This window comes from Moesziomyces antarcticus (genome assembly GCF_000747765.1).
Source record: "Moesziomyces antarcticus DNA, scaffold: scaffold_v10003, strain JCM 10317, whole genome shotgun sequence".
NCBI lineage: Eukaryota > Fungi > Basidiomycota > Ustilaginomycetes > Ustilaginales > Ustilaginaceae > Moesziomyces > Moesziomyces antarcticus.
In genome coordinates, this window is record NW_014639007.1 from 553,992 (window position 1) to 573,027 (window position 19,036).

Here is a 19,036-nt window from a genome sequence, read left to right on the forward strand (position 1 = left end):
GTGCCTCTTCAACATCCGCACCATGAAGTCGTTCGCCTTCTCTGCTGCGTCGTCGCTTGCGGCGGTGCTGCTCGTTCTCGCGCCCTCGGCAGCCCAGGTGGCTGCTCAGGCGACCAACGCGTCGGCCATCCCCACCAACGTCTCGGCATCCTGCTCGTCGTTCCTCTCGACGCTCAACTCGGACACCCAGCTCGACGCCTGCACCAAGCCGCTCCTCCAGGCTACGCGCATCTACTCGTCCAACGCCACCGACTCGTCCACACAGCTCGACTCGACGCTCACCGAGCTCTGCTCCGCCGACACCGGCTGCGACCCCAACATCATCCGCGCACGCCTCGACCAGTTCTGGCAAAACTGCCACACCGACCTCCAGTCGAAAAACACGCAGGTGCAGGCGATGTACGACAACCTCTACATGATCACCCCGCTCGTCAACTCGATCTGTGCAAAGGACAAGAACGCAGACTACTGCCTCAAGACCATCGCCAAAGCGGCGGCCACCTCCCAGCGCGTCGCCGCCACCACCCCGTCGCGTCGAAGCCTCGATGCCGACGCCGACGACGAGGATGACGACGAAGAGTGGGATGAAGAGGATGCCGAGGAGCTCGTCAAGAGGCAGTCCACCTCGTCCACCGACACCATCACCGGCCTCACCAACGCGACCGACTCGTCGGCCACGCCCAACACCAACGCCGCCTTCCTCTTCATCTCGTCGAGCAGCCCCAAGAGCATCCTGTGCTCGCAGTGCACACAGCTCATTCTCGCCTCGTACATCAAGTTCGAGACCTCGATCCCCTACGCCATCGGCCTCAGGACCTCCGAGATCCTCGCGCCCCAGAGCGACATCTACAAGGCCGCCAAGTCCAACTGCGGAAACGACTTTGTGGTCCAGGTCAACAAGATCGCCAACACCACCGGCTTTGCCGCCGTCGCCAGCAGCGCCCCCGGCGTCGCGGCGAGGTCGGGCGTCGTGGCGCTGGCAAGCTTCGCCGCGGCAGCTGTCGTCGCTCTCGTGGCGCTCTAAAGTCGGTCGGTGCTATTGTGTCGGATAGGGTGAGGACGTGGCGGGACGCTGGACATCCCGCGCGTCCTGACCTTTCGACTGGACGCCTCCCCGGTCTAGAGGCTGGGGAGGGTCCTTGGAAACTTTTTCTGCTTTCGCTTCGTCTTTTGTCGTTCAAAGGGGCTCGTTGGCGTCGACGAGCGCGCTTTGTTGCTGGCGCTCTCGCGCGCGCGCGCGACCTTGTCAACGCTCGCCTTTGCTTTTCGTTCTCATGCCCGCTGTTTTTTTTTTCGCTCGTCAATGTGTAGTAATGGTTCCTTGTTCGCTGTTTTGTGATTGCCCTTCATCCAAGGAAGGCGAGGGTTTAGGTGGAGACATTGGAGCATTGGAGGAGGGAATCGTATAGACCGGAGACGAGCAAGGTGCCTGCGAGGGGATTGTGGTCGTAGGGCTTATAGAAGGTGCTTGCGCTCGAAGCGAGACTTGGCCGATTGGGGGTGGGGGAGGCGTTGGATTGGAAGAGGGTTCGAATTGACCAGGCGGGATTGTGGCTGAGCACAAAGCGGTGGGTTGGGAGCGGGGCTTCCTTGTCCTCCCACTCGTTCGCGCCGATGAAGGGAGTGATGGCTACACTCCAGCTCGGAGCACGGTTGGTCACATTGCGCGACATGGCCATGAGCTTCAATGGCGCCGGATGTCCCGTTGCCAACAACACCCGTCCTCCCCATACATCACCGCGGGGAGAAGGGGAGGGGGTTACAGAGAGGGCGAGATTATCCACGCGGAAGGGGAGGTGAAGCTTAGTGTGCAAGTGGAGTGGGCTGGAGGAGGAAAGCGGTGGCGAGTAGGAGTAGAAGTAGATGCCGGGGTAGGTGGTGGCAGCCACCGCGAGCTTGTTGTCGGGCGTGACGGTAACGCCATTTGCAAACGGGATGCCTCGTGCGAGGATATGCGCCTCGACTGTGGTGAGGTCAACAAAAGCCACCCAGCCAAGCGGGAGGCCGAGGAGGGTTTCGATCTGCGCAAGGCGTGCAGCCACCCCTCGGTGGGTCAACACCTTGGCGACCTGAAGCAACGTCCATGTGAGTGCATCGCTGCGGTGCTCGTCATACGTGCCGAGGAGCAGACGGTGTAGCAGTGCAAGTGTGTGTGCAAGTGGGCCGGGTCGACGTGCAAAGAGGTGGTCGTTGGTGACCACAAACGAGGTGGATGACAGCGCGTGGATCGAGTTGGGCGTGTGTGTGGCAACTACGTGCACCACATCGCGCACCCACTTTGCTACCCACCSACCCTCCTCGTGCAGAAGATCAAACACTTCGATTGTGCTAAGATCGCGCGCGTGGTTGACCACAAACAGCCTCGTCCCGTTGCTACCCTTGAACATCGACATGCCCAGCGGGTGGAAGTCCTTTTCTCGTGGATAGCCTGCCAACTCCACAGGCATCGCTTCCTTGGACCCGTTTATCGAGTAAGCATACAATGTTCCCCTTGGCGTAGGATCGGTCAGGGGTCCCATGACGGTGTTCCATCGTGGCCGGTTGGCGTCACAGCTAACCAGCACCGTGCTCGTCCCCGGGATCGCCTCGATGTCTTCGCAATACATCAGCGCCGCCCCATCGTGCGTCACCGTCCCACACTCTGTCTCCAGCCCCGATGAGGATCGTACCCAATGGTCGGGCAGACCAGATGGTCCAAGTGCCGAGTGCACCCACGGAAGCCATAGCGCCAAAGGCACCAGCACTACCGCCACCAGTGCGATTCGAAGCGCTTTGCCAAGCGACACCCCGCGTGGGGCAGTGCCCCCGTGCAGAGAGGCGGATTCCCGCTGCTTGCGAAGGTACGCAAACGGCATCGCTCGTCCACAGCCGCAAGTTGCTAGATGGCCGCAAGGAAGCAACCCTTCGCATCGAGCGTTTAGGCTCAATTGTCGAGCCCACGCGCGAGGGCGTGCTCAGACCACCCTCCATTATCCCTCGATACCCAAAACACCCCTGACCTCAGCACAAGCTACTCCCCTCTACCTCGCCGCACACTGTTCGTCCGATGTCCTCAAAGTAGGCCCCCTCGGCGCGCACGGCACCACCTGCATAACCCACTCGAGCATCAAGACCGCAGTCAAGCCCACGTCTACTGAGCCGATCAGCTCGACGCATCCATCCCAGATTTCACGCTTCGCGCCACTCTTCTCACGCTCTGAATAGCAGACGGCGGGCTGGGTCAATGTGCAGATGCGATTGCTTTTTTGTACGACTTCCAGGCCGATATGTAGGGGGGAGGTTGGATAGTATCGTGTGTGGAGGAGTCGTAGGACCAGAGGTGGGAATCAACCACCAAAGGCCAGGGGGTGCGTGATGAAAACACAAGGAAGATGCAATCGCCGCGACGAAGGCGACGAGCAAATGCATAGGCGGGTTGTGGATGCACGATGAGGAAGTCCGACATGCCTGCAAGGCAGATCTCGAAACTCCCGCACCGTGCGAGAGGGAGGGGAGGTGAGGGCTAATATGGCAGGGCGAGAAAGAGTGTTGCGGCCGGAGAGGAAAGGGCAGGACAAGAGAGAAAATGCAGGCGGGAACAGCGACGGGGCGTGCTGGACCAGCTTACTTCTTCTCCTCGGCCTCGTTCTCGACGGCGATGATGGCAGCACGCTTCTCGAGCACACGCTGAGCACGGCGCTCGCGCATGGCCTTGTTGCGCATACGGCGGGCCTCCATCTGGTCGGCAAGGTGCTTGGATCGGGCAGCCTCGGCCTTGGCCTTGTGGATGTGCTCCATGAGGACACGCTTGTTCTTGAACACGTTACCCTTGGACTTGAGGTAGAGCTCGTGGTAGAGGTGCTTGTCGATCTTGCCCGACTCGCGGTACTTGCGCAGCAGACGGCGCAGGACACGCTGGCGGCGCATCCACATGACCTTGGTGGGCATGCGGGCCTCCGACGAACCCTTGCGGTGACCCTGTCCGGTACCACGGCCGGCACGCTTGGCGGCGGCGGTGGCGCGGGCACGCGATCGCGAGCCGCCGACGACGGGCTTGCGGATGATCTGGCCGTCGCGGATGAGCTTGCGGATGTTGGCACGCGAGTTGGCGTTGCCAATGTCGTTCTGCTCGGCGGGGTCGAGCCAGACCTTGCGCTTACCGCATCCAAGGACCGAGGCCGCGAGGCGCTTCTGTGTTCTGAGGTTGACCATCTTGAAGACTGGGTTAGGGCAATCAAGGTGAAAAGCGGGAGGAGGTCAGTCAACCTGCACGAGTTGCAAACAAAAACGTGCTCGAGTCAAGCCCCTGCTACTCTGAACAGCTGGAAGGTGTCGTGGCGGGAGAGTTGAAATGTCGACTGCGGTACGAGCTGAGCTGAAACTCGGGATCAAAGGTCGAGCGTCGATGGAAGCCGAGCCAAGTCGGTGCTGAGCATTCGTGGCGAATGAAAGCTGAGATAGTTGATTGGAAGCAAAAGCAGACGAGGCGGAAGATGTCGCATGTGCAAATCCACAACACGGATCCCGTCGAGCATCTGCCACTGTACTGTCTGCTGAAGCAGGAACGATGTGGCACTTTCGTGTGGTTGACCGGGACTGATGGGTCACGGTGCGCATTGCGACGATCGACGATGCTTCATCGCAGGATCCATGCCGCTGACACTGCTGGCCCTGTTGCAGGTCGTGTCGTTACGTGCTACTACTTCGAGGCTGAAAAATAGCGTTCGCGACGAGACGAGCACGAAGCCAAGCAGGGGTGCCTCCTGCGACGGAGTGTGAAGGATACGCAGCGATGCGACGTGCTGCTGATTGGAGATGCGACGGGAATATTGTCGTCGAGGCTGCGATTGCGTATGCTGCGGGAATGCTGGGCTGGGCGGTGGCGTGTAGGGCGCTGATGCTGTCGTAGCTGGGATGTCGTACCTTTTTGCAATGTGTCGAGAGTAGCAGTAGGGCTTGCAAGGGTCGATGGTGCCGCACTTACTTCGTTAGGACTTGAGGAGGTCGGATGATGGAGACGAGAGGAGGGAGAAAGATGACGACGAGGCCTCCAAGTCTGGCTGGCCACGCTCACGCTCTGGCTGGGGTTGGCATGGCACACCGCTGCCTGGCGCCGAAAAAGACTGAAGAGCAAGCCAGACTTGGCTGCTGAGCCCTCGCGGCGGGCTGCTGCCTGGGCCTTTTGCGCAGTCAGCCTCGAGCCTGTCGTGCTACTGCTGCTGCCCAGCGCCAAATTTTCGAAAGCGCGCCAAAGAGGCACTGGAGCGCACTCCGCCATGGTCTGCTGCCTGGTGTCGCCTCGCTCGCTGGTGTTTCTGCCGTGCTGCTGCCGTCTCCATCTTGCGCGCGCCAAAAAGGGCTTGCAGCTGCCTTTGGCTCGCAAAACAAGGGTTGGATTGCGGCATCTCAGCAGCGGGGGGCGACCTCTGCGGTGACTGTAGTTGCAGCTCTTTGAACTGCCTCTCCAATTTTGAATGCGAGCCTGACTACAATACTCCTCGGCCGAGGTTGGCCTGGTCACGTGTGAGTACCAATCTCGGCTCCTCAGGCTGAAATTCTTGCGCGCAGTCACAGCGTCGCCCGGCAGTATTTCGAAAATTCAAAAGTGACTCTGCCTCTGCCTGTCTCGAGGCGCTGAGACTGAGCCGCCGCGGCCTGCAAGCCCATTTGCAGCTGAGTGTGACCGCTCGACACACAGACAGGCTTGCAGGCCAGTCTCAACCAAAACTCAGCCGTCTCCGTTTCGAACTTCAGAGTGGCGACAGAGACAAGGCCAACTCAGCCCAAGGCTCGGTCGCCTTTTCGAGGCAGCAGACGGCGACCGCCGCGCAGTGAGCCAGAGAGTGAAATCGAGAGAGCCTGCTCAGCCCTGTATCGACGCTGGCGCGCTCTTGCTGAGGCAGGGCGCAGGCAGAGTCTACGCAGCCGCCGAGGCAGGCGACCGCGACCCACGCCAGGCCAGGCTTTGTCGACGCCCGCCACCAACCATCCTCCTTCCCTCTCCCCAGTAACACACTCACATCCTCATCACACTTCAAGATGGTAAGATATCTCGCATCCTCGCCATACGTTTCGCATCGCAGCAGAATCAGCATCGTCCAGCACGCACGCAGTCAGGCGGACCAGCACCAACTCGGAAAACAGCGCTTCATTACAGCAAATCCATCTTCAGCATGGTGACCAGCATGACCCGCCCGGCGCCTTCCCATGGTCAATACACGCCACACATCGACCATCCTCTACGCCGCCTTTCAGCACCGGCCAGCACACCACATCCACTCTCGCATTGCATCTTGCAATCGACACGCACGCAGACCGGACTCAGACCAGCCAAAGTCAATCGTTGCCACTCCTCGACATGGTCGACGGCTTTTTCTACGATTTGAAGACTTGCTAGCTCTGCACTCGAACTCGCATGATCCGTAGCCTGCGATAGTGCTCCCGGCAGACGTCGTCGCATTGGCAATGGACACGGTCACCAGGGCGGGTGGCGCATATCCACCAGACGCCACCCAGACTGTAGGGCGTGCACAGCTCCTCAAAGTGCTGCCTCGATGGTATCGATATCATATTCGCAGTCATGCAGAAGTGCCACCCGCTTTTGTTCGGACATTCTCGCCTTTGTCGGCACACCACAGCTCAGATCGCCTCATCGGCGTCAGCTACGCCCCCGGCACAATCTTGGCTGAGTTTCGCCACCCTGAACATCTCAACTTTCCGACCGCAGCCTCCCGTACCAGTCATCCGCGTCTCAACGGACGCTCAGCCGATCGCATACCGCCGCCACCACCGTCTACTGCGTCTGCCACATCGACGCCACCCGAACGACCACTCTATTCTGCTGCGATGCGTGACTCGTCTTGTCTCGCTGGAATCGTCACTGACCATCGCAATTGCTCTTGTCTCTCTCTCAGACTCTCGCCGTTGACCTCCTCAACCCCTCCACCGAGCAGCAGGCTCGCTGCCACAAGCTCAAGCGACTTGTGCAGAACCCCAACTCGTTCTTCATGGACGTCAAGTGCCCCGGCTGCTTCGCCATCACCACCGTCTTCTCGCACGCCCAGACCGTCGTTGTCTGCGGCTCGTGCGCCCAGGTGCTCTCGCAGCCCACCGGTGGTAAGGCCCGCTTGACCGAGGGCTGCTCTTTCCGCAAGAAGGCGTAAAGTGTCACGAAGGAATCCGCATCGTTTCCCCTCTTTCTCACACACACACACACACATACACGCACGGTCGTATTTTGCATTCCCTGCCCCACCCTCAACATCTCGAAAAAGGGGATGGTCTCGCTGCAGGGCTTTTTGGCCTGAGACACACTCATCCCCAAAACAGAACAGACGCGTCGCTCGGCGTCACCCGCTGTTCTGTCTTGTACCATCTCTTTCCACACCCGGCCTTTTTCGCTTGCAACACGGCTGACTTTCTCGCAAATATGTGTGTGTGTGCCTTTCCGTCTGATGTACAAGCACCATGGGTATGCGGCTGCAGTGAAGTTTGGAATGTCGATTTGAGGATGCATTGCTGTGTGATAAGGATGGTGTGTGATGTGAATGCTAGATGGACCACTGAGCGACGGGTCGCACTTCGTAGCCCTCTGAACCGCGACGAACGGCTACTCTGCGGCGCAGTTGGTCTGCATGGTCATCATCGGCGTCTGACTCGACACTGGACTCGACATCAGACTCGACCTCGCTCTCGGGGTAGGTTCGATTCGAAGGTCGAAGGGCGGGATTGAATCCGTCGCCGTAGGTGAAGGGGGAACTGGAGCTTGCACCGGGTGGGAACAAGTCTGGCGCCGCAGGTTCGCCATACCACCCCGATTGCTCGTATACAACCGGATGCGCAGCGGTGTGGTGAATTGTCTTGGCAGGATCTTTGGGTGGCCATCGATACTGACTCGCCTCATCTAAAGAACGCAAAAAAAGAACACAAGGTCAGCACAAGCTCGGAACTGCCAAGCAACGATGCACGATTCGGATTGATTGGAGGACGCGGGGGAGAAGTTACACGGGATCAGGGAGATTGCGCATACGTCGAACGGTGACGCATGGCTTGACGATGCCAATTCTCCCACCGCAGTCGATGCAACACGCTCGCCTCGAGGTCAGGATCGACATACGTCTCGTCATCCACCTGCTTATGCATCGGCGATAAGTGCACCTCGTCCTGTTGTGTCGTTTGCACGTGCCAGTGCCAAGACCGACTGGACCTCACCCACGCCCGCACCCCGCTTCTCCACTTACCTAGCCCCGGAGTCACGGGGAACTTCAACCCATCTCCGCCCGCCGTCTGACCGGGTAGACACCATGTGAGCACATTGTCGCCAAGCACGCCGCGCACATTGCGCGCCACGCCGAGGTTGTACGGATACTTGATCTTGCGAATCCTCCCGCGTCGAATCATCGTGGCTGTGCGGTCCTTCTCCCAGCTCTCGATGGTGGTCTGGTTGATGGCGGTGCAGTAAAAGTGGTACGCGCTAAAAACGCCCACGAGCAGAAGCACGGGCAGACACAGCGCATAGTTGACCACGAGCCAGACGAGTTCGCGTGTGCTCGGCTCGCGCCAGTACGTGTAGGCGTTGAAGCGATCCAACACGCGCGCCGAAACCATGCACAGATGATACGCACACGTCACGTCGACGCAGAAGAGGAAGCGGATAAAGTGCGCGTAGTTGTTGTGACCCACACAGTTGGCCAGCCAGGGACAGTGGTGGTCCATGCGCAGCACGCAGCGCTCGCACGTCTTGCAGTGGTGCGAACGCGGAGGCTTGTAGGCGGAGCATGTCTTGCAGTAGCGCGGCCGATAGATGGCCTGCTTCAGCTCCAGCGACGGTTCCATCTCGCCAGCCTCGGCGTGCGGGTGGTGTGGGGTGGGGACGGGTTCGAGCGCCGACCATTCGGGCTGATACCCAAGCGGCACACTGCCCGGATCAGTGGTGACGCACAGGTAGTAGTTGTAGAAGATGCCCAGCAGACCCAGGTTGAACGGCACCAGCACCGCCGCCAGCGCTTGTGGGGAGAACGACGGCGTCTTGGTGTAGTACGGCAGCATGATGCACAGCTGCGACGAGTAGCCCAGGATCGCGATGAGCGAGAGCGTGCATGTGACCCAGATGATCTCGGTCCACTTGAGCGGTGTCTGTCGCTTGCGGCCGTGTGCTCGAGCTTCTTGTGCTGGTATCGATGGGCTGGCTCGGTCTTGCGTCGCATCCGCATCCTCGTCTGCCGCCAGAAGCCGCTGCGACTCGGCGGGCGGCGCGTGGACGTCGATCTCAGCATCGCTCTCCGACGAAGGATAGTCGTCATCATCGATGTCCTCGCGTCTGTCCGAATGTGCCATTGCCAGACCAGCCTTGGGAGATGTGGCGCTCATGTTCGCACTCTTGCACGCCGGCTTGGTGTTCAGATCGCCATGGCGCGTTGATCCGGGTGCTCAAGTGTCGCTGGACCGTGCCGTATTGCCGCGTGTCTTGCAAGTTGGCGGCGTGCGGAGGGAGAATCGAAAGGGGTGGGCGCCTGCGCTGCGTATCGGTCCTGCCGACTGGATCTATGATGTTGGTGGTCGCAATCACACCTACAGGTTGCAAGCTCAAATCAAGCGTTGGTCGATTTCGGCGCGCAACCGACGCGGCTCAAATGTGGACCCTGGAGCGGCTGTGCCGCCTCGGCACGCGTCATTCTCATGGTGCCAAGCATGGCCTCGCCGAGTTAAACTGTCTCTGCTTCGTGGCCTGGCCTCATTCCGAAGCTCAATCCTCAGACAAATGGGAGCGGCGCTTCCGATGCCATTCTAGGGCGAGCCCACGCCACATCTAGGTGCTCATGCGATGCCAAACAGAAGTCAAACTTGGGTGAGAGCGGAAATATCTACAAAAGGAAAAGGGGCCGGTGTGAGCGATCGAGATGCGAGCATAGACGTGCGCGAGGCAAGCCAAGGCAGCCAGCCAGCGCGCAATCGAACCCGAGCCCGAGGTGAAAGGGCTGGCCAGCTACATGACGGTGCAACACGAGTTCTGCTTCTTTGCCGTCTTGTAGAACATCTTGCTCTGCTCGCTGAGCGTTCCGGACTTCTCCACAAGCTTGTCGAGGTCCTCGCCGCGCTGGAGGACCGAATCGATGGTCTTGTGGAGCACGATCTTGGTCTCGTCGAGTTCCTGCTGCACCTTCATGATGGTGTCTGCCTGGCGCGGGTCCTGGTACCTCTTGACGTAGTCGACCGACTGCGGGAACGCGCTGATGCCCAGCAGAGCCTCGCCCTTGGGGGGCGCCGTGGCCGAGCCGGTGGTGATGGCGTTGACGCGCGTCTCCCACTGCGACTTGGGCACCTTGATCACAAACTCGTCCAGCGTCTTGTTGAGCAGCGAAAAGGCCACGCGCACGGGGTATTCGGTGTCGGTGATGAGAACGCCTACAACGCCGTCCGACGCTGGACGCGCATGCACGTGTGCAACGTACGAGTTTTCTTGGACCGACTGTCGCTGCGTAGGTTGTGTGCGCTCCGCCACCGTCTACGTGTGCCAAACAACACAGCACATATCGATGTGAACAAGGTCATGGTGTCAGTAAGGATTACGCAAGTTGGGGGATCGCTTTGAATGGAGGTGGGGTGCTTACCCTTGCCATGAATCCCATCATGTCCTGCACGGTTCCGCGCTGGAGCCACGAGAACGATCCGAGCTCCCATGCGTTGGTGAGCGGCACAGCGCCAGCACCGGGAGGGCTGGCGAGAACGAGCAGGCCGTAGATCTGCATGGTGCTTGCCGTACAAGTTGGTAGTCGGACGTCAGGAGCGCGCTGCGGCTGCACCCAGCGTTTGCATCGGTGGGTGGAGGCCGATCCACGCACACCTGGCACCAGCACAGTGTCGCAGCACAGAGTGTCGCGAGTTGTTGTGTGCATGCGCCGAGGGCCCCCCTTGAATTTCACACAAATCGCTGCAGCCGCCGCCCAAAGGCCCACGCGGGGCCGCGCTGGCCCCGCACGGAAAAAATAGCCCAGAGCCCTCTCGGCAACGCAGAGGCTCAGGGGGGCGCAGAGCCAGCTGCCATACGCCATGCTGCCTACCGTTGGTCTTCAGCAAAGCGCTCACAAGTCATGATGGCACGGAAAGGATATATTGGCAGCAACAACGTCATGAGCTCTCGTCCACATCGCCCTCGACCACCTGGCGGAGGAAGGCGAACACCGCACCCGCGCGTCTTCGGTCGTTGGCGCGCTGTGCACGCTTGTGCAGCGACTTCTCGCCCGCGTCGTCAGCTCGGACAGGCAGCCGCGCGATCTTGATTCGGCCCGATCCGACGTTGATCCCCGCAACCCCGATGCGAGTCAGCTCGAGCGCATCCAGCGGTATCGATGTATGCACTGCCAGGTAGTGGTTCAGCGCCGGAAGCAGCGGTTCATCTACACCATCAGCGAAAGAAAGAATAGCAGAGAGAAGTCAGCATGTTGTTCGTCTGGTGAGCATGGAAAAATGGCTGGGATAACGTACCTGGATCCAAGCCGTCGAGGAGGTTCATGCAGATCTCCCACGGCACGGTGAGCGTGAGCGAGCCAAGGTCCGGCGCCGGTCCAGGCAGAGTCTCGCCTGGCTCTGCACCCTTGACTTTGGTCGGGAACGAGAGCACGAGTTCGACGGGTTTGACTGCTGCGTCTGCAGCCTTTTGGTCGGCGCTCAGGGCGTCCGTGGCTGCGCGCGTTTCGCGCACGATGAGCTCTGCAAGCGCCTCGAGCCTCGGCCCCGTCAGACGCGATGCAAGCGAAGCGGCACTCGTCGCGGCCGAGATGCGGCAGTCGAAGCGCTTCTGGATCCAGTCGAGCGCATGTCCCAGCACCACCGGCGCCACATTCTCGGCCGCGCCCACCAGCGGGTCGGCACCAGCTGCGCTCGAAGACGGCGCTTTCGTCGCGACCAGCGGATACGAATGCGACGTGCGCGAATGTCCACCCTGCCGCTTGGACGCAGGAACAAACACAATATGACACAGCTCCGCCGGCGTCACCTCTTGCGCCGCCTTGGACCGCAATGCTCCCAGCCGATTCGAGTCGGCCTCTTCTGCTGGCTTGCCCAGCTCGATCTCAATCGCCCACGCACGCGCTGTCGCCTTCTGCTGCAGCGCCGCGTTGAACTCGGCGTCGTCGATGAAGCCGATCCGCACGCGGCCCACGCGGTCCGTATCCGCGCGCCGTCTTCGCTCGGGCGGGCGCAGATCGCCGCTGTCCGCATCGCGCGCGTCGATCGTCGTGCCTCCCGACTCGAGGAATCCAAAACCGTCGCTCAGACGCAGATTGATGTAGCTGCGCAGCTCGGTGCGCAGAAGCTGGAAGAGCGGACGCGACACCTCCTGCGCCGACGCTGGTAGCGATGACAGATGCAACGGCGATAGCGTATGTAGCCGCAGCGTGCGGTCCAGCAGCAGACGCTCCGAGTGCGCCCATTGGGTCTCCTCCTCGCCAGCCTCGCGCGCGCGTCGGCGCACCTTGGACGCCACCGAGCCTGTGTCGGTCGCAGAATCGTCGCCCGAGCGACGCGAGGTGGAGCCTACGGACGGAGACGGTCGAGAGTAGGCGCGCTGCTTCTTGGATGGCGTCGAGGCTTTGCTCGTCGCAGGCGGTCGTTTCTGCGCACCGCCTGCGCGAGATGCCGAGATGCCTTGGTCGATGTTCTTTCGTGGCGAGGACGATGACATGGCGATCGTCTGCGGTCAGAGCCGGTTTGAAGCCGCGTTTGGCAGTGAACTGCGGGGTAGGTTCGGATATAGCGAGGTTCGCGCCAGATATGCCGATTTGCGCCTGTCGAGAGCTCTGCAACAGTGCAAACGCGTCGGATGACCGCACCTCGGTAAGGTCCAGGGCGTGTCTCGTGCGCCCAAACTCGGACGACGGGAATGGGTTGACTTTGACCGTGGCGCTATCGAACGCGCTTAGCAGGAGCAATCGTGTAGACTTGGCTTGATTGTCGCCGAAGCTGATTGCGACGGTGGTGGTGGTGGTGGTGGTGAAATCAACACCCCAACACCACGCGCGCGCCTTGAGCGTTCTCGCCTCCACCCACAACCACCGCGAGCGCACCAAATTGACGTGTTAGAGCCACCTGCCAATGCGCATCCTGCGTCGGGCAAACAAACACAGCCAACCAACTTTGGCGCGCGTCCGACGCGACTCCGGCCAGCCATGCCCGTCTCGACACGGCACTTGCTCAGGCAGCGGCCTAGCCAGCCCCCTCCCGGGCGCCTCCGCATCTCAAAGCTCAAAGCTCACGCACACTCTCTCGACGCCAAAACACACACAATGCCGAAACAATCTGGGTAAAACATGGTCCATTCTGATGATGCTTGGTGCAAAGTATGATGATGCAGGAGTTGAGGGAAGGCGGCAAGAAAGGGTTCGAGGAAAGGAGCGACGGAGACAGATAAGCAGAAGAGCGCAGAAACGATATTTGACTAGGAACGCTTGCAAGAGAAGCGAGCAAGAAAGGAAAGAGGGGAGGGAAGGGGGCGAGGCATGCGCGCATTGGCAATAGCCTCGGACGAGTCGGGGTGGGTGTCGAACGCCTACATATTACAGAACTCTAGGGGAAGGAGAGCGGAGAGAAGACAAGGTTCGAGTCGACCAGCCAAGCTGGCCAGCGTAGCCCTCCGTGCAAAGGCGGCCGAAGCACGGCGAGCGGTCGTTTTTCGCTTCGCCGCCTTAGAGCGACTTGCAGAACGAGCAGTTCAGGTCGATCGTCGACGAGAAGATCGCAGGAAGCACGATCAGCGCCAGGAAGACCGCATACGCAAACACGAAGAGCACCAGATACCTCCACACGATCGACCTGCGCTGCTTGCGCTGGCGCAGCGAGAAGATGGGCGCGTGGATCTGCTTCGACGGTCGCAGCCAGAAGAGCGCCGTCGAGTGCAGCTTGTCAAAGTACGGGATCAGGCACGGCAGCGACAGGCCAAACAGCAGGATGTGCGCGGTAATAAAGTCCGCCGAGAAGAGCGACATCTCGATGATCTTGACCACAAACTCACGCGCCGGCTGGCTGAAAGCGTGGCCGCCGAGGCCGCGTCCGTACCAGCGGCCCGTCCACCAGGCGCGGTTCGTCTCGTCGTGCTTGAGCTCACGCGAGAGCACGAGCGCGATAAGGATCTTGAAGATGGCACGCTGGATCGCAATGACGGCGATGATGCCCAGCACGGCGTGCGAGGCGTTCCACAGCTCGAGGAACCAGAGGAACTCGAAGGCGGCGATGACGCCGATGACGGCGAGCACGTGGGCGATCGAAGCCATGATGGAGCCGAACTTGGCGCAGCAGTTGTTGAGCGCCGGGCCGAGGAACATGCTGATCAGGAAGAGCACCAGCAGGATGGCGGCGTTCCACACGATCGGGCCGAGCGCAATGATGGCGATGCGCACGATCGCACCCTGAGGCGGGTCTCCGGTCTGGTGAAAACTCTTGACGAAGGCGTAGGCGACCACAAAGATGACGGCAAGGCAGATGGGAAAGACGACCTCGGCGAAGAGGATCGTCCTCCAGCCCGCACGAGGCACGTCGCCCGCCAGCTTCTCGCTCGGGTGACCGAGACGCTTCTTCTTGTAACCCGTCACCTTGGTTCGGCTCAGACGGCAGTAGCCGATCCACGAGTTGGCGTGGCTGCGGCTGTTGCCGCGCGACATCCAGCGCAGGAACTCGCGGTAGTCGATGATGAAGTCCGAGGCCGAGAACTGGTGCGGGTTGAACAGGAAGGGAGCGATGCAGAGCGCCAGGATGCTGATCCAGAAGTAGATCAGATGCGGGATCCAGAGCGTGAGCGTAATGTAGAGCAGCAAGAGCAGCAGACGCATGCCCGAGTAGATCGAAGGACCGGCGAATCGGCTGTACAGCAGCGCGAAGCTCTGGCGCGTCGTGGCGAAACCACGGCCGGTGGCAATGTATCGCGCACCGCCGAACGTCAAATTGGAGATGATCGAGTGCGAGTAGGTCATGGTGGAGAAGACCTCGAAGATCGGACTGAGACTCATGAAGTGCTTGGCCAGACGGACAAAGGCCGAGACGGCGCCGCGCTCCGAGAGCTCCTGCAGGAAGAGCGGCAGGAAGGCGATCATGAAGACGAGGAAGATGCTGATGATGGTACGCTTGATCCAGAGGAAGACCGGGTTGAGGTAGTAGCAGCCGCCGGTGCCGACAATGTACTCGCTGTTGGTCGTGGCGCACACGCGCAGCTGCGAGTTGAGCGTGCCGATGAAGACCATGGTGAACATGAAGAGCTGCACCGAGAGGATGACGAGGATGTTGTTGATGTGGAATCCGGGATGGCCGTAGTAGAACGTGAGGAAGCGGTCGACGGGCAGCTGCGTGCCGAGGTAGTAGTACTCGCGCGACAGCATCTGCTCGCCCATTCCGTTGCCGAGCTTGGTGGTGAAGTTCAGAATGGTGCCGAAACCCAGATCACGGCCCTTACCACACTGGTAGTACTCGACGTGCTTGATGCGGCCTCCTCGACCGAAGGCAGTCATACCGGCGTAGATATCTTCGTTGAGGTGGAGACCCTTCTGCGCCTTGGACACACCACCGCGCGTGGTCATGAAGATGGTGTTGAGGAAATCGGGGTGACCGTAATGCAGCTTACCACCGATCTGTGCAAGACCACGACCGGCCATGGTACCGAACGTCTGCTCCTTGCCGGCGGCGACGTCACCGAGGATACCGATGTTCTCCGAGAAGATGTACTCACGCGCACCGAGAATCGCGACGGGCGCCTTGGCGAACTCCTGGTGGCCGGATCCGTACGGGTTCTGATTGGAGACGTTGAACGACTCGAACTCGCCGAGGACGCTGCGAACCTTGAGGCACTCCTCGAGGTAGTTGTCCTGGTTGGCATCGATGAGCTGGACGTACTCGCCGCGGTTGAAGATGATGGCGTGGTTCTGGTTGTCCGACTTGCCGTCACCCAGGATCGGGTTACCGGGCAGCTCGACACGGAACTTGGGGCGACGCTTTCCGCTGGGCAGGATCTCCGAGTGACCGTCGACGAGGGCCGAGAACCAGCGCGACTCGCCGCCCTCCTTGCGCGGCGCCTCCTCGTCGAGGTAGGCGATCTGCAGGTCGGGGTAGGCACGCAGCAGGAACTCGGCGTTCTCCTGCTCCTCCTTGTTGAACTTGGAGTAGCGCTGCATCGAGATGACAAACTTGAATTTGCGACGCGACATGCGCTCGAGTTCGCGCTCGAGCTTCTCGGTGTTGCCGCCAAACAGCTGCACCACCTCGGGGTTCTCGACGCGGTAGAGGAGCTTGATGGCCTTGGAGTAGTTCATGAAACCAGACACGGTACGGTAGAGCGTCTGAGCGCGCAGCGACGACCAGATACGGGTTCGCAGCGTGTACTCGGGCGCGGCCGACTTGAAACCGATGCAGTAGAAGGGAAGATCGTCCGCCTTGGCCGAGTTCTTGGTACCGGACTTCTCGTCGCTGTCGCCGCCGAAGGGCGAGTTGCCGCCGAAGCCCTGCGACTCCTCGGCGAGGATCTTGGTGTCCTTGACGAAGTTGTCCCATTCGACGGGGTGGAGCTGCTTGAGGTACTCGAGCAGCGTCACGCGCGTGTTCTGGTCCTCCTCGCGAATGATCTCGCGGAGCGAAAGCAGGATCTTCTCGGAGTAGTGGGGCACGAGGACGGTGAAGGTCGGCATGGCGTCGATGGGCAGCGGCTCGGGAAGCGCGGTGGTGAGCGACTGGGCAAAGAAGCTGATCCTGCGCTCGGCCTCGGAGCCCTTGGGGAAGAACTCGGGCTTGATTCCCTTGTCGGTCTGGCTGATGAAGAAGGTCGGGGCCCGGAGCGTGCGCTTGCCGTTCTCGCCGGCGGGCACCTGGTGGTAGAGCAGCTTCTGGACGTGGTCGATGGAGAGCAGATGCTCGCGGTACATCGAGATGATGATGGCGTTCCACACCTGCGAGACGAGCACCTTGGGCTTGTACTTGATCTCCATGTCGGCGGTGGCGAGCAGCTTGGCGTAGATGCGCTTGGGCAGACGCTGGAAGATGTCGGACCAGGGCGTCCAGATGGAGAGGCCCATGTGGAAGGACCAGCCGATGGAGAAGACGGTGTTCCAGATGACGTACCACAGGAAGGTGTCGAGGAAGAAGAGACTGAGATCCATGATGGTCATGAAGGTCAACGCAAACGCCGGCTGGTTGGAGCAGAGCGCGGTGCCAAAGTACTTGTCGCTGCATCCCTGCACCTTCATGGTGATCATGACGGCGAGAGGATCACGGAAGGAGAGGGTGAGGAAGAAGTACGACTCGGTGAGCTTGCATCCGAACACGAGCGCCCAGAGCAGGACCGAGATGGCGCGGTGGCTCTTGACCAGAGGCGCGTACGAGGCGGTGAAGGTCTGGTTGGCCAGGTACTTGCGAGCCTTGCCCGCCACGCGGTCGCCAAACATGCGGCCCGAGGGGATGATGGAGAAGAGCGCGGTGATGCATCCGGCCAGGGCGAGGTGGACGATGGCGATGATGTTGGCGATGTTGCCCTTGTTGTTGAAGCCAAAGACGTAGACGGCAGGAGCGACGGTGACGGCGAGACAGATGGCGAGGAAGATCATGCGGCGCATGAGGTGGCTCGTGTTGTTCCACGTGGTGGGGATGTACGAGAACTCGGCCATGGTGGCAGCAATCATGATGAGCGACGACACGGCACCACCGAGACCAGCGGCCGAGAGCGACTCGGCGGTGGTGGGGTTTCGCGAGCGGGCGTAGATCTTGGGCGCGTTGTAAGCCGTGTAGTAGAAGAAGACCGAGATGTGCAGGATCCAGATTCGGTTGAAGTTGACGAGCAGGTGGAAGAAGGATCGCTTCTCCTTGTAAGTTTTGAAGAAGACGCGGGGCCAGTCGATCTTGTCAAACTTCATGAAGCGCTGGCTCGGAGGCACATCGACGAGACGCGTCTTGTCGTTGAGGATGATCCTGCCGATGCCCTCGGGGTACCAGAAGAGCTGGTTGACGTCGTCGTACCCGATGATCTTGTCGTGGTCCTTCTCCTTCTTGACGAACTTGCCGTCGACGACCTCAAAGACCTGGTCGCGGAGGAAGCGGTAGAGCGGCTTGACGACGGCGCGGAGGTAGAGGCCCTCGGGCACGGGCTCCATGCGGTTCTGGCACTCTGGCGAGCGGTAGTAGTCGTCGGCGCACTTGAAGATGAAGCAGAGACACTCGGGCACGAATCGCACCTGACCACCTTCGCCCCAGCAGAGGAGGTAGAGCGCGACCTGGCGCAGACGGTCGTAGTCGCTCATCTTGAGCATGGCGTCGCGCCATCGGGCCGAGGCGGATTGGAGCGACTTGGCGCTGGCCGTCTGGAGCTTGGCGGCGGCGCTGCCTGCGTTGCGGCCGCGGTTGGCCATGCTGGCGGCGCGGGCGAGGCCGGGGTTCTGCACCTTGCCGATGGCGTCGTCGAGGTCGAGCTGTGCGGCAAAGTACCACTTGCGGTAGTTTGCGTGCTCGCCGCCGATGTAGTCGGCGTGGAGCGTCATGAGCGCCTGCTGGGGCGTCATGCGACTGGAGCGCGAGTCGAGCATGATCATGATGTGATCGTACATGTTGCGCATGTTGTCGCGCTGGAAGCCGAACTTGTTGGCGAGGTCGATGAAGATGTCCTCGATCTCCTCTTTGGAGAGCGGGATGTTGTGCTCTGCGGTCCAAGCCGGGTAGGGCTCGCGCTGACGGTAACCGCCGGCGCCGGCGTCCGGATGCGGGCTCGAGATGCCCGAGGGGGCGTAGGAGCCCTGGCCGAACTGGCTGCCGGGGCCCGGGGTGTAGCCGCGCGGGGCGGACTCGGCAGAGTAGGCATAGCTGTCCTTGTAAGCACCGCCCTCGTACGAGTCGGCGTCGTAGCCGTGGCCAGAAATGAGTTCTCCGTCGGATCGTTCCGAGGCGTATGTGTCTCTACGCTCGGTGGGGAAGAAGCTGGACTCGCTGCCCTGGTCCTCGTGGAACGCAGCGCCGGCAAAAGGGTTCATGGGCGGCTGCTGCTGATGGTGGGGTGGGACGCCACCGGCGCCGTGATTGGACGACATGCCGGGCAAAG

The 19,036-nt window shown here is 60.9% G+C and overlaps 9 protein-coding genes across 9 annotated transcripts; 2 read left to right on the forward strand and 7 right to left on the reverse strand.

The window, feature by feature from the left end:
• Window positions 1–22: 22 nt before the first annotated feature.
• Window positions 23–1,024, forward strand: PAN0_003c1671 (uncharacterized protein; the record flags this gene model as incomplete). The annotated part of the gene is made up of 1 exon (XM_014802629.1): window positions 23–1,024. One exon carries the CDS (start codon window positions 23–25, stop codon window positions 1,022–1,024), a length of 1,002 nt encoding a protein of 333 aa, XP_014658115.1.
• A 343-nt stretch (window positions 1,025–1,367) lies between these two features.
• Window positions 1,368–2,855, reverse strand: PAN0_003d1672 (calcium-dependent phosphotriesterase; the record flags this gene model as incomplete). The annotated part of the gene is made up of 1 exon (XM_014802630.1): window positions 1,368–2,855. The coding sequence occupies one exon, from the start codon at window positions 2,853–2,855 to the stop codon at window positions 1,368–1,370; it is 1,488 nt and encodes a 495-aa protein (XP_014658116.1).
• A 748-nt stretch (window positions 2,856–3,603) lies between these two features.
• PAN0_003d1673 (60S ribosomal protein L19) lies at window positions 3,604–4,191 on the reverse strand (the record flags this gene model as incomplete). Its single annotated transcript, XM_014802631.1, has 1 exon — window positions 3,604–4,191. One exon carries the CDS (start codon window positions 4,189–4,191, stop codon window positions 3,604–3,606), a length of 588 nt encoding a protein of 195 aa, XP_014658117.1.
• A 392-nt stretch (window positions 4,192–4,583) lies between these two features.
• On the reverse strand, window positions 4,584–5,257 carry PAN0_003d1674 (uncharacterized protein; the record flags this gene model as incomplete). Its single annotated transcript, XM_014802632.1, has 2 exons — window positions 4,584–4,958; window positions 5,054–5,257. The coding sequence occupies 2 exons, from the start codon at window positions 5,255–5,257 to the stop codon at window positions 4,584–4,586; spliced, it is 579 nt and encodes a 192-aa protein (XP_014658118.1).
• Window positions 5,258–6,018: 761 nt separating this feature from the next.
• PAN0_003c1675 (40S ribosomal protein S27) lies at window positions 6,019–7,142 on the forward strand (the record flags this gene model as incomplete). Its single annotated transcript, XM_014802633.1, has 3 exons — window positions 6,019–6,021; window positions 6,406–6,855; window positions 6,933–7,142. 3 exons carry the CDS (start codon window positions 6,019–6,021, stop codon window positions 7,140–7,142), a joined length of 663 nt encoding a protein of 220 aa, XP_014658119.1.
• Window positions 7,143–7,529: 387 nt separating this feature from the next.
• PAN0_003d1676 (zf-DHHC-domain-containing protein) lies at window positions 7,530–9,348 on the reverse strand (the record flags this gene model as incomplete). Its single annotated transcript, XM_014802634.1, has 3 exons — window positions 7,530–7,882; window positions 8,016–8,142; window positions 8,236–9,348. 3 exons carry the CDS (start codon window positions 9,346–9,348, stop codon window positions 7,530–7,532), a joined length of 1,593 nt encoding a protein of 530 aa, XP_014658120.1.
• Window positions 9,349–9,964: 616 nt separating this feature from the next.
• PAN0_003d1677 (synaptobrevin YKT6) lies at window positions 9,965–10,727 on the reverse strand (the record flags this gene model as incomplete). The annotated part of the gene is made up of 2 exons (XM_014802635.1): window positions 9,965–10,483; window positions 10,590–10,727. 2 exons carry the CDS (start codon window positions 10,725–10,727, stop codon window positions 9,965–9,967), a joined length of 657 nt encoding a protein of 218 aa, XP_014658121.1.
• A 379-nt stretch (window positions 10,728–11,106) lies between these two features.
• PAN0_003d1678 (uncharacterized protein) lies at window positions 11,107–12,661 on the reverse strand (the record flags this gene model as incomplete). Its single annotated transcript, XM_014802636.1, has 2 exons — window positions 11,107–11,375; window positions 11,464–12,661. 2 exons carry the CDS (start codon window positions 12,659–12,661, stop codon window positions 11,107–11,109), a joined length of 1,467 nt encoding a protein of 488 aa, XP_014658122.1.
• Window positions 12,662–13,661: 1,000 nt separating this feature from the next.
• On the reverse strand, window positions 13,662–19,025 carry PAN0_003d1679 (glucan synthase; the record flags this gene model as incomplete). The annotated part of the gene is made up of 1 exon (XM_014802637.1): window positions 13,662–19,025. The coding sequence occupies one exon, from the start codon at window positions 19,023–19,025 to the stop codon at window positions 13,662–13,664; it is 5,364 nt and encodes a 1,787-aa protein (XP_014658123.1).
• Window positions 19,026–19,036: the final 11 nt, after the last annotated feature.